This window comes from Carcharhinus amblyrhynchos, chromosome 3, assembly GCF_965287045.1.
Source record: "Carcharhinus amblyrhynchos chromosome 3, sCarAmb.v2.hapA, whole genome shotgun sequence".
Classification (NCBI taxonomy): Eukaryota; Metazoa; Chordata; class Chondrichthyes; order Carcharhiniformes; family Carcharhinidae; genus Carcharhinus; species Carcharhinus amblyrhynchos.
Window position 1 is genome coordinate 133993000 of NC_137326.1, and position 14084 is coordinate 134007083.

General features: G+C 41.2%; 1 protein-coding gene across 1 annotated transcript in view; it reads right to left on the bottom strand.

Moving 5' to 3' along the window:
• prkci (protein kinase C, iota) overlaps positions 1 to 11210 on the bottom strand; it is a 101102-nt gene extending 89892 nt beyond the window's left edge. Inside the window, exon 1 of the mRNA XM_080186041.1 lies at positions 11021 to 11210. Coding sequence (XP_080042167.1) covers positions 11021 to 11136 — 116 coding nt within the window. The 5' untranslated portion in view covers positions 11137 to 11210. The remainder of the gene's footprint in view (positions 1 to 11020) is intronic.
• Positions 11211 to 14084: the final 2874 nt, after the last annotated feature.

Consider the following 14084-nt stretch of genomic DNA (forward strand, 5'->3'; position numbering starts at 1 on the left):
GCTTGCAAGCTCCTCTCCAAGCCTTTCATCACTCTGACTTGGAAATATATCATCATTCCTTCGTAGTCGCTGGGTCAAAATCCTGGAATTCCCTCCCTAACAGCATTGTGGGACAACCCACAGCACATGGAGGGCAGCATTTCAACAAAACAACTCACCACCACTACCTTCTCAAGGGCAACTAGGGACGGGCAATAAATGGTCACCAACATATCCCACAAATGAGTGAAAAATATGCTGGAAATAGGAGAAAGTCACCCGAGATGCTGAAATTGCTCAGCATTTGAAAGAGTGTAAAGACAGTTGTTGATTGAAATCAGAAAATGTGCAAAAATGATCAACGATTATCTGAAATAACTAAAGAGTTAGCAGTTACAACTTCAAAAAAAAATGCCTGATTACAACACTAAACTACACAGTGGACAATCTAATAGCAAGCATTTTACTCATCTGAGCATAAAACTGCTAAATTATTCCATTCCATTTTTCAGGTTGAATATAACTCAACTTGTTTAAAATGGGCTCACTGTCTCAGAAAAATCACACTGAAACCAGTCTCACTTTTCCAACACACCACCTCTTCACTTGGATTTTTTTCAGGTACAGCCTGTTATTCAAACTAAAATAGAGGAATTTGCAATGCAAAACTGTCAGAAACACAAGATCAGCCAGGGTGTGTGGAGTGTCATGCCAATCTTTTTGACAAATCAAATAAATCAAGGGACAAAGTAAAAAGGGGAGCCGCCTAAAAATTACCAACAGCCTCAATGTGGTGTAGTTGCATTAGGTTTTTACTATTTATAATATGTTAGCCTATCTCAACTGAGATTTCTTTTAAGTGATGAATCCATCTAGTATAATTAACAGGAGAGGAACATACTGAGAATTCAGCTATTGTGCTATTTAGCAACAAAGGAGCTTTGCAGGTTAAACAAGCTATAGAAGTAGCAAAACCAATAACTGGGTGCCAAAATAATAATTGTCATAAATATAAAATGAATCTTTTCCAGCCAATATCAAAATTTTAAAAACCAATTTTAACAAGTAATCATTGTCGAGCAAAATAACGGAAACATGCAAGTCAAAGGTAAATAATTTATATAATCAGAAAAAAAAAATCAGCGATGCCAAATGGAAATGAGAAGTTCAGGAGTTTAACAGCATTCCCAAAATTTTCAACATGGACTAGATTTTCCAGGCCTGCCTTTTCTCAGCGATTACTAAGCTGTCTTCACAGAGTGTCCACGAGAGTGAAATGTAACAAAACAAAAAGAGCAAGCACATATTTTATGAAGCAGTAAAGGAAAAATCTTGCTTATCTAGCTAAGACATGTACAACTCAACCACTAAATGCCATGTCAACAATGAGTGCTATGTGTCAAAAAAAAATCGCAAGACTAATGATAACCATTTACACCCTTGGGAGGATATCAGTGCTGTTTCAGGAATCTTAAGTTAGCCGCTTCTTTCAAAATGGTCAAACTTGTTCTGTTTTTAAATGTTTTATTCTGCTGATGGGTTTTTGATAAGAGAAGGGATTAAGGGTTATGGGGAGAGGGCGGGAAAGTGGAACTGAGCCACGACAGATCAGCCATGATCTTATTGAATGGCGGGGCAGGCTCGAAGGGCCAGATGGCCTACTTCTGCTCCTATTTCTTATGTTTCTTATGTTTCTTATGTTTTGTTCTCATCATTCTCAGGTTCCATTAATTTGGGTAATTTCCCATTTTCTTAAAATTCAACTTACATTTACAATGCATCTTCTTTAGATTGAATTTTGATAAGAGAAACTTGGTGAAGAGGATGCAACGAATGATGCGCATATGGACTCAAAAAAACTCAGTTCACAAAGTTTTAAACTTTATTTATTAGTTTCACAAGTAGGCTTACATTAACACTGCAATGAAATTACTGTGAAAATCCCCTAGTCACCACACTTTGGCGCCCGAGGTAGAATTTAAGCATGGTCAATGCATTTAACCAGCCCTTCTTTCAGACTGTGGGAAGAATCCAGAGCACCCGGAGGTAACTCGTGCAGACACAGGGAGAATGTGCAGACTCTACACAGACACTGACCAAAACCGGGAATCGAACCCAGGTCCCTGGTACTGTGTCACATTGCCTCCCCACCTAAAAAGCTGGTTAACAATATTGTTTCTGTGATCGTGACTTGATCCCAGGATTCGTTAGTTTCATTTTCTAAAAGAGATCTAGCTGAAGGCTAGATGTTAGAAACATTTATTTTGCATGCAAACTATTTACAAAGGTTAGCTAAGGCTACGACAGAGACGCAGGACCATGATAGAGACGCTACTCAGCAATCTGCTCTCAATGAGTGACGTCACTAGCTTCTTTTGCACATGCTCAGTACGTTCTTTTTGGGTTAAGCCCTTATTCTACAAGTATCAACTTGGATTTTTTAAAAAAAACTGCTTAAGGACAGAAAACACCGAGTCATATTAGATAGCTATTTTTCAGAGGATGGTAGACAGCAAAATCCCTTAGTCAATTTTTTTTTAAATAAATGACTTGCATATTGAACAAGGAATAAAATTTCAAAATTTGATGGTAACAAACTTGGGGAAGTATAACAGTGAGGATGATACTAATTGACAGCAACAGAACATAGGCTAGCAGAATGGGCAGATGAGTAGCAGATAGAATTTAATAACAGAAATATATATGAGGTAATGCATTTTCACAGATATAACAAAGGGAAGCAATATAGACTTCCCTGCACCTAATGGATTGCCCCACGGAGAGCCAGCAAAGACTCCATAAGCCAAATGGCCTCCTCCTTGGTAGTAAATTTGAATCCATGAGACCACACAGGCTTTACAACATGACAGGCAAAAAGCACGCTGCAAGGTCCAAACAGCAAATGAATGGATCAAATATTCTACTTTTTTGGTAGTTTTAATCAGTGGAGAAATGTTTGCCGAGATATTGGAAGAACACCCTGCTCATTTTTGAACACTACCATGGAATCTTTTAACATCCATCTGAAATGGCAAATATCTCTGACGATGCAGCATTTTCTCAGTACTCCACTGATGTCAGCCTACGTTATACAATCAAGTCCACAATAGGATTTCAAGACTTATAAACTGCTCACTGGCTTTCTTCTCACCAATCCTGGACAACTCAGTAGCTTACTTAATTGCAATGTACAAACTAAAGTTGTACCTATCTGTTCATCTTTCATAGTCAACCACAATTAATGAAGAAACAGGGAGCTATCTGTAATTCAGGCCAGAATTCATCTTTTAGTAAATGCCAACAAAAAAATGAACGATGAATCATGGTTGTATATATGGTATTAACAGGACGCCACCAAATCTATTCTGCCACTTAAATGTGATCATGGCTGGTCTGCAACATAATTCATTATTACCTCAATATTGTTGGTCAGCAAAGTCAAAGTGTTTGCTAATTTTACTCCTGAAAGGGTCTGGCTCCAATTTGTAGACTATGCCCCCAGTCATAGGCTCCCCACCTAGCAAAATCTGTCTTCCAGATTTCCTAACTGTTTTAATATTGTGAAAACTTCAATAAAATTTTGCTTCATTCTTACAATTTCCAGGGAATACAATCCTAGTCTCCTTAACCTCTCCTTGTAGCCCAGGTGCCATTCCAGTAAATACATGCTGCAATCTCAAGGTTATTACAATCACTCCTGAAGTATGGTGCCCAGAACTGCTTACAGTACTTGATCTAACCAGGGCTTATATTCTATTCCTCTGGATACAAAGGGTAGCATTCCAACAGGTAGCCTATTTAATTACTTAACAACATGCGAGACAGTAGAAAAGGGTCCACCTTGTTTGTCTTCTGTTATTCTGACAGCCATATAATAAAATATTGGAACTCTTTACCCGTCATGGCAATCAACATCCATTAGCTTGTCTATAACAGGAGACCAATAAACAGGAATCAAGGAAAGCCCCATAGTGGTGGAAAACTTTGGCAATTTGCAGTCCAAAGTTAACTATTCATTCTGAGCATGCAACACTTCCTTTACAACTCAAATTACTCATCAAACAACACTCCAAAATATTTAAATTTGAATGAATCAACAATATTTGCTTCCAGGCTAGTTACTCACTAACATATCTGTTGATCCTGTTGAACTATCCCCTTCAGGTGTAACAATTGTGTTTACATCACTCCCTTAACATAAAGAAACATCCTAAGACACATTGTAGGAGCATTATAAAACAATGTAGGACACTGGGCCATGTAAAGAGATATGTCAGATGACCAAAAAGCTTAATCACAGGGCTAAAGTTTAAGGAATGTCTTAGGAGAAGCAGAGAAATGTAGGGAAGAAATTCTAGAGCTTGAGACTAGGCAACTGAAGGTATGGTGGAGTGATCATAATTGGGAATCTTGGCCTACCCTTAAGCATGTGTTTGTCCCAGTTGATACATCATAAATGTTATGGAGTTATTGGCTGACAAGGGCAGCATCCTCACAAATTATACTGTGATAAAATTCAAACAATTACATAAACATCTTAATTTCATCCTACTGAATAATATAGTTGTCAACTTTGACGAGAATCTCACCTTCAAAGCACAATGAATAAAATGATCTTAACTTTGCACAAGGGCAGACTTAAGTCTATCCATGTACAAACCACGCTATATTTTATCATAGTATTTGTTTTCAATTTTCTATAATCTGTTTACAATACAGGGGAAATCATGAGTCTCAGCTGTGGTGATATTTACCAACATCAGTCCTCACTTCTGAAAATAAAGGTTTGTTAACCAGCTATGCGAAGTGTTGGCCTACCTCTGCTACCACACGCATATTTCTCTTAAGAATGTTTACTCAAAGAGACATCCAGGAGCTTTAACATTCCACTTACATTCCTACATCTCTGTCTGATCTTCAATATGTTTTTTTAAAAAGGGAACAGGTGGAAATTTTCCAAATGACAATGAATCATAATCATGAGATACAAATTTATATTCAACTTCCTGAAATATTACTGTAAGATGGTATCGGACAAGATCTAGGTACAGAAGGAGACCAATTCCGCTTTATGGGACTAGTCCACCATTCGATTAGATTTATCGTTTTCATTCAGTATTGCCATCCCTAGTTGCCCTTGAGAAGGTGATTGAAAGCTGCTTTCTTGATTTTCTGACCGACTGGCTTGCTAGTCCATATCAGATACAGTTAAGGATCAACCACATCGCTGCAGGACCAGATTCACCTATGAATCAAATCTGATAGTTAACAGATTTCCATCACTAAGGGACGTAGAAAGGAAGGTCCCTCTTGTAGGGGAGTCCAGACCCCCAGGGGGCACTAATGTAAAATTAGGGGTCTTCCTTATAGGACAGAGAAGGAGAATATTTTTCTCCCAGAGCATTGAGAGGCTTTGGAACTATCTGCCTCAGAGGGCAGTGGAGATAGGGTTATCGAGATTTTTTAAGACAGAGGTAGATAAGATTCTTATTAGGCAACAGAATCAATGGAGACAGGGTTATTGAACTTTTTAAGGCGGAGATAGATAGATTTACTAGGCAAGGGAATCAAAGATGGTAGATGGGAATGTGGAATTCAAAACACAAAAAGAGTGGCCTTGATTCTATTGAATGGTGGGGCAGGCTCAAGGGGCTGAATGGCCTCCTTCCACTCCTATTCTGTATGTTTGTACAACAGGTAATAAACAAACAAGATGGGTAGGTTATGACAATCCAGGAGGTGCCCAATAATTTAATAGATTGAAAATTACAATATAACTGAGTATAAATTCCTCAGCTGGGATTAAAACTCATCTCTGGGTTGTTAGCCCAAGTCTGTAGAATTTTATCCCAGTAAACAAAACACTACGCTACTGTTAGTAAAAGCGATATTGCCAATGCTCGAATCTGAAACAAAAACAAAGAAAACTGGAAAAACTTAGGTTGGGCAGCATCCTTAGGAAGAGAACACAGTTAATGTTTTAAGTCCACATGAGCCTTCTCCAGAACTGAAGAGAGATAAAAATGTGGGTTAAGGGTATATACTATATAAGAGGGGGTGGGCCACCTTGAACACTGATCAGTAGGAGCTGGGAGAGATTGCAACAAAGATGTAGCAAAATTCAAGAACAAGTGACAGATGACCCAGTGAGGGAGGAAGAAAGAAGGTTTTTGCATTGACAATAAATGTTTGGGATATATAAAAAAAATTAAGTTGGAGGAGAAAGGTCACAGTCTAAAGTTGTTGAACTCAACATCGAATCCTAAGGGCTGTAGCATGCCTAAACTGCTCCACTAGTTTCCTCCAGTTTCACTGGAGTACTGCAGCAGGCCAAGGACAGACCCATAGGCATGAGATCAAGATGTTGAATTGAAATGGCAAGCAAGAGGAAGGTTGGGGTCATCTTTCCAGGTGCATTTCAAGTGCCAAGCAGTGACTACTGATACAGAAATTAACTGCAGAATAGCAAAGGCAAGTTCTGCTTTTGGTAGACTGTGCTCCACTGTATGGGAATGTTGAGGAATCAGCCCAGCAACAAAACTGAAGGTCTACAGCACCATGGTACTCACTACCGTCCTGTATGCCTGTGAAACATGGACTGTGTATCAAAGACATGCAAGACAGCTCAATCATTCCCACATGATTTGTCTTCACAGAATATTACGCATCAGATGGCAAGACAAAGTGCCAGACACTGAAGTTCTCTCTAGAGCAAGTCCACACACTGCTGATGAGCGCGCAGACCCAGTGGGCAGGTCATGTCATCCGTGTGTCAGACGAGCGCATACCCAAGCAGCTCCTTTTTGGGGAACTCTCTGCTGGAAGACGCTCGCATGGAGGGCAGAATATTACAAAGACACACTCAAGGCCTCCCTGAAGTCACCTAACATTGACGCGACCACCTTGGAAACACTGGCACAAAACTGCCCTACCTGGCACTGCCTCATCCACAAGGGCTGTTAAGCTTACGAAGCAAGGTGCATTGCTGAAGCACAACTTAAGTGCGAGCTGCGCAAGTCCAGAGCTACCAGCACAACAACTACAGTGCCTACACAAGTCTGTCCAATTTGTGCCTGGACATTCCATGTCCGAATTGGCCTGATCAGTCACCTTTGGACACATCGCATCCACCCTCAAAACGACTAATGGTCCTCATCGACGACGATTGGACGATCAACAATATGTACTTAGATAGATGCTACCCGAGGGAATACAGGTGTCATAAAGTTCCTTGAATTGCATCAATACCTCAATCAGCACTTGGTTCATTTAAAAATGTAAATATTCGTTTCAAATCATCTATTGGATTATCCTTGTTAAAAAGTGGCCATTAATTCAAAATATTCAGAACAAAATACCATGCAGCCTCAAAATATATTTTTATTTACAGTCCTACTCAATTTCTAGTAATGCAACAACATATTCATGTAGAGGCAGAGTTGCCAGCTTTCATATAATGACAGTCAAGTCTGATCCTGTCCTCACCTGAAATCCAACAGTCTTTAAATTGTCTCGGAATGATGATGCCCAGCAAAAATCTTACTGATTTTCTCCTCCCTTAATAAAGGAGCACTAAGCTTAACTATATCACATCTACCAGGCAAAAACCAAAGATCAAATTTCAGGTCTTCATTATCAGTAGTGCTTTGTAACAATTAGTACAAAGCATACAAAATCCTTCTGGACATTCTTCCAACAACACAGACACAAAGTGTACATTTTTGATAAGTAGCAGAGTCTGTACTGATTTGTGGATAGAGTGGTTTTGACACTCAGCTCCTTTAAGTGCACAATATTGGTACCAAACTGTTCAACAAAGAATAGCACACCAAGTATGCATCAATGCTGAGCAATTATTTTTGTAATACTCTTAATTTATCACCTAAACCACTTCACAACACCACTGCCAATATTTTACCCCAGCGTTGCATGACTTGGGACAAGCGTGGCCTTGCAGGAAACGCAGCCTGCAGTTGTGGTGCATCCCAAGCAGTGACTCATCACTGAAGGCTGCCCCTGACAAAATTTAGTGAAGGGCTCAGAAAGTTCCACTTAACTACTGCAGAAGCTACTGTCTGACTTGGTGATTATTGCTCATGATTAAAAAAAGGGCTGAAATGCTGTCTGTAGACATTATCCAAATATGACGGGTCACAGAAGAGTTTTTCCATAGGTGAGATGGACAACATGAAAATTTCACAGAACCAATTAAAAAATTTAATGACCACAATAAAGCTGGTTTAAGATCGCAGGGGTCATACTGGAGCCACTCTAGAAAAACTGAAGTATATTGTCCATCCTTTTCATAATATTTAATTACCTCTATCCTTCATTATGGTAGACAGCTCTTTTTGTACTCATGACTTGATTTAATTTCGGTTTGCCTAGAAACAACTTTGGTCAGAGGATAAAGTCATCCTATCACAAAATTCTGTGAAATCCTGACAGCATTTCAAGGACAAAACTGCAGCAAACTAAATGATTTTGATTGCACCTTCTGTTATTAGAAATCAATCAGCACAAAGTGATCCTCGGTTTCTCTGCATAAGAGAAGGGATTAAGGGTTATGGGGAGAGGGCGGGAAAGTGGAACTGAGCCACGACAGATCAGCCATGATCTTATTGAATGGCGGGGCAGGCTCGAAGGGCTAGATGGCCTACTCCTGCTCCTATTTCTTATGTTTCTTATGTTTCATATTAATATCAGTCCTGTCTGTGCAGCAATGCAAGATACTTTGCTGTGTTGTATAAATGCAAGTTATCATATAATGTATGTACTAACAATTTAATGTTGCAGCTAGCAAATCCCATTTTGTTGATAATACTCCAACTGTTATGAAACTACATGTCTTCCGATCACCATTAACACCACCACCACAGGAGATATGTTAATATGTTAAAGCAATTGACAGATGTCAAGCCCAGGTCAGCTTTTCCCACTTAGTTCACTGTGCTCAAACAACTTCCAAAAAGATGCTCTTAACACTTAATCACTTAACACTTAAAAACAAATTAAGTTGCTAAATTGAATTCAGGTGAATAAAGAATGATCAGTTATTGGCAACATATCAAATGACACTGCAACTCCAAGCCAATAGATTTTTTCTATATCGCAAAGTGCTTTGCAGCCAATGAAGTTCTTTTGAATGAGAATCACTTCTATAATGTGTGGAAATCTGGGAGCCAATTTGCACACCTTTTTCGGGTCAAACAAGTAAACAAACTTAAATTACGTTCGGACAAAGAAAAAGGGGGCAGCTCCCCAAAAGGAGGGGGAACGGCCCGAACAGAAACAAAAGGTACAAAGGAAACTTAAAGCACGTCAAACAGCAACGGGATAACTGATGAAATCAAAACAAAATACCACAAATGCTGGAATCTGAAACAAAAACAGAAAATGTTAGAAAATCTCAGCAGGTCTGACAGCATGATTTTCCAGCATGTTCTGTGTTTGTAATTGATGAGATAATCTGTTTCAGCAAGACTGCTGAAAGGATGGTCACCAGGGTACTGTGGAGAATACAACTGCTTCCCTTCAAGTGTAACCTCAGTTCAGCCCAACCTACTGAGATTATTCACTACTCTCAGGAAAACTCTAGACATGAAGAAACTAATAAACAAATATAATGTAACAACTAATTGGAACGGCATGATGGCAAAGTGATAAACACTGTCACCTCAGTGCCAGGGACATGGGCTCAATTCCAGCCTCAAGTTACTGTCTGTGTAGAGTTTACATGTTCTCCCCATGTCTATGTGGGCTTCCTCCAGGTGTTCTGGTTTCCTCCCAAAGATGTGTAGGTTAAGTGGACTGATCATGCTAAAATTGCCTCTTAGTGTCAAGAGGATGAGTAGGGCAAATAGTGTAAAGTTTATTATTAGTATCACAAGTAGGCTTACATTAACACTGCAATGAAGTAACTGAAAATCCTTTAGTGAACACATTTCAACACCTGTCCACGTACAGTGTGGGGGAATTTAGCATGGCCAATGCACCTAACCAGCATGTCTTTCGGACTGTGGGAGGAAATGGGTGCACCCGAATAAAACTCATGCAGACACGGGGAAAACGTGCAAACCCCACACAGACAGTGACCCACGCTGGGGATCAAACCCAGGTCCCTGGCGTTGTGAGGTAGCAGTGCTAACCACTGCTCCACCATGCCGCCCACAATCCAAGATATGGCTTGGGTGGGATTGCTGTCAGTGCAGAGTTGATGAGCTGAATGGCCTCCTTCTGTACTATAAAGGTGCTATGATTCGAATTTATTACAAATTCCTCTGCAATACTGTCTGGGGTGACTAAAAGACCATTTTTCTTTGGCTTACAAGGTAAGGATTCCTGCAATAGGTCAATTATCTCCAGTCAAGATTTACACAGCACAAAAAACAAAATGTTGTTCCCTTTGTCGTATCAGCTGTGATTCAAAGGGCACTCTTGCCTCAGTTTGCAGTTTTGGCTTCAAGTCCCACTCCAAAGGGCCTGAGCACACAACCTAAGTTGACACTGCCAGTGCAGCCCTAACTGGCACCTTTCAGATAACAAAGTAACCCAACTGCCTGCCTTCTCGGGTGCATATAGAAGATGCCTTGGCCACTCGAACAATAAGTCTCGCAACACTCGAACAAAAGCAGGGGAGTTTTGCCTACCATCCTAGTCAACAGCCAACCCGCAATCGACGTAATTAAAACCCAATTACGTGGGCATTGTCCCACCGGTCGTTGCTGGGAGTATGCTGCGTGCAATTTGGCTCTCACATCTCCAATAGAACAGTCACAATCCTCGGTCGGAGTTACTTCCCGGGCTTTGGGACAGCCCGAGGTTGGCCAGGTGAATGGAGGCGAGCACCTACTTTACCTCAAAGCTGTTGCTCTGGTACAGGGTGATCCTCCCCTTCAAAGTCTCGGATCCTAGCACCGATCCGATCCCCCCACCCAGCCCCCGCATCCAACGGTACAACCGAGGCCCCCCCCTCGCTGTGCCCAGGCCCCACTCAGGGAGTACCCCCCCCCCAGCCCGGCCGTGCCTCTCTAACTCTTACCCTTTGTAATAGGCTTTCATCCGGACCTGGTGGTGATTCTCCGCCGTGTAGGACATCATGCTGTCCCGGTTCGTGGGCATCTCCCTGTCGGAAGCACGCAGACTGGCCGCTCTCATAGGGCCGGCCCCACACACACACACAGACAGACAGACTCTCTCACACCTCCCTCGGCAAACCTCTCGCGCCCGGCTCGGCCCAGCCAACCGACAACCGCTGCGCGCGCAGCGCCGGGCCCGCTCACTCCACCACCAGGCACAGGAGCGAGGGAGGAGGGGGGGGGAAAACAGCAACATCAACCAATATCATCACAAAGTATATTTGACACCAATACCCCTGAAACCACTAAAAAAGTTAACATGTTACATTTTCTTATTCTACATGTGTTTGGAGCATGTCTTTTTCAGTGTAATCTATCTCGGATAGGACAAATTGCAAACCTGTTCACCCTACCTTCTCAGTTTGGATCGGTCGCATTCCAGACCTCCTGTGTCTAACGCATACCGAATGAACACGCATGCGCATCAGCGGGAATTCTGGGATTTGTAGTCCAGGATCTCTGGCGAGGATTGGTGGCTCACCTGATTGACCAGGTGTCTGATAAACACTCTGACGAACGGTCATCTAGACTCGGAACGTTGGCTGTACTCTCTTCCCCACAGATGCTGTCAAGCCTGCTGAGATTTTCCAGCCTTTTTTTTCTGTTTTTGGTCAGCTGTGTGTCTGATCAAAAAACTCACCTGGGTGATCAGGTGTGTGTCTGGTTAAAAAAGGTGCAGGGTCCAGTTCCTTGTGTCACAAGTAGGCTTACATTAACACTGCAATGAAATTATTGTGAAAATCCCCTAGTCGCCACACTCTGACGCCTGTTCGCGTACACTGACGGAGAAGTTAACTTGGCCAATGCACCTAATCTGCACGTCTTTCGGATTGTGGGAGGAAACTGGAGCACCCGGAGGAAACCCGTGTAGGCACAGGGAGAACATGCACTCTTCACACAGACAGTGACCCAAGCTGGGGATCAATCCCAGTGCTAAGAACTGTGTCACCATGCTGTTCAAATGTAAGATCAATGTGAAGTGACATGGGACATTTTCTGAACGTTAAAAAAGCTATATAAATGCAAGTTTTTTTTTGTAGAACTGCTTCATGTTCTATCTTTTTTGCTTTTGCCTTTGTCCTATAACAAAAGCAGTGATTGCAATAAAACTTTATCCAAACAGAACAGGAAATAAGGGCAATAATTGGAGTTACATAGATCTGTTTGATGTAGAGATGTTGATTACTCATTGTAGGTGTGTTGCACTCATTATTTATTTTAACATTCATCAAGGCCAATTGTATACCGCCTACAAGAAGGTGACCTACAGCTACCTAAATATTATTCTTTCAACACTACTTTGTCTTATCAAAACAGGGCACCATTGCATCAGTGTCAGCTAAAAAAGATCAATACAGCCTACTGCCATTTTCCAGAATTAGGTCTGTAGACCTGTATGTTTACAGCACTTCAAGTGCACATCTAATTGTTTTTTAAATGCAATCATGAAGTTTTCTACCTCCACCATGTTCAGGCAGTGAGTTCCAGATCCAAACCATACTCTTGGTGAAAATAAATTCTCCCCAACTCTTCTTTCCGCATTTCTGTTTTGTAATCAAAGGGAAAGTAAAAGTAACAACAATGAGTATTTATATAGGATCTTTAAAGTAGTAAAAACGTCCTAAGTCACTTCACAGAAGTGTTATCAAACAAGTATTGATACCGAAACATAAAAGGAGATGTTAGTACAGATGCAGCTTGTTCAATTAAATAGTTTTTAAGAAACATTTCCAAGGAGGTGGAGAGCTTTAGGGAGAGAATTCTCAAGTTAGTGCCTCGGCAGCTGAGGGCACAGCTACAAATGTCTTTTTTAAATTATTTATGGAATGTGGGCGTTGTTGGCTAGGCAGCATTTATTGTCCATCCCAAATTGCCCTTGAAGATGATGGTGAGATGATGTCTTGGAACAGCTGCAAGCCATGTTACCTAGGTACATCCACAGTGCTGTTAGAGAGGGAATTCCAGAATTTTGACCCAGCGACAGTGAAGGAATGATGACATATTTCCAAATCAGAATGGTGAGTGACTTGGAGGGCAGCCTCCCGTTGATAGTGTTCCCAGGTATCTGCTGAGTTACTCGCTGCAGGGTTCCCAGCCTCTGACCTGCTCTTGTAGCCACAGTATTTATGTAGCTAGTCCCATTGAGCTTCTGGACAATGGTAACCACCAGATTGTCGATGATGGGGGGTTTCAGTAATGGTAGTGCCATTGAATGTTAAGATGGAATAATTAAAATTGGGGATATGAAAAAGGCCAGAATTGGAGGAGTAAAGTATTCTCAGAGTGTTGTATAACTGGATGAGGTTATAGGGCAGGAAGTGGTGAGACCATGGAGAGGTTTCAGAAAAAGCTGAGTATTTTAAAACCAAAATATTGCTAGACTGAGAACCACTGTGTGTTGGTGAGAACAAGGGTGATCTGTGAACAGGACTTGGTGCAAATTAAGATATGATTACAGGATTTTAGATGAGCTCAAAATTGTTGAGAGTGCATGATGAGAGGCCAGACAGGAGTGTATTGGAAATAGCCAAGTACAGACATGAATGAAACTCTCAACAGCAGATCAGACGAGACATGGGCAAAACTAGATAACGTTACAGAGGTGAAAGTGGACAAACATGTGACCAGATGCTCATCTCAAATTCAAATTTGTTTTAATTCATTCAGAGATGTGGGCATTGCTGGCTTGGTAAGCATTTATTCCCCATCCCTAATTGCCCTTGAGAAGGTGGCAATGTAAGCCATCTTCTTGAACTACTGCAATATACCGACAGTGCTGTTGGAGAGGGAGTTCAATAATTTTGATGTAGTGACAGTGAAGGAACAACAATATAGTTTAAAGTCAGGACGCTCTGTGGCTTGGAGGGAACTTGCAAGTTGTGGTACTGCCATAGTCCCTCCGGTTGGTAGAGTTTGCAGGTTTGGAAGGTGCTGTCAAAGGAACATTGGTGAGTTGCTGTAGTGCAC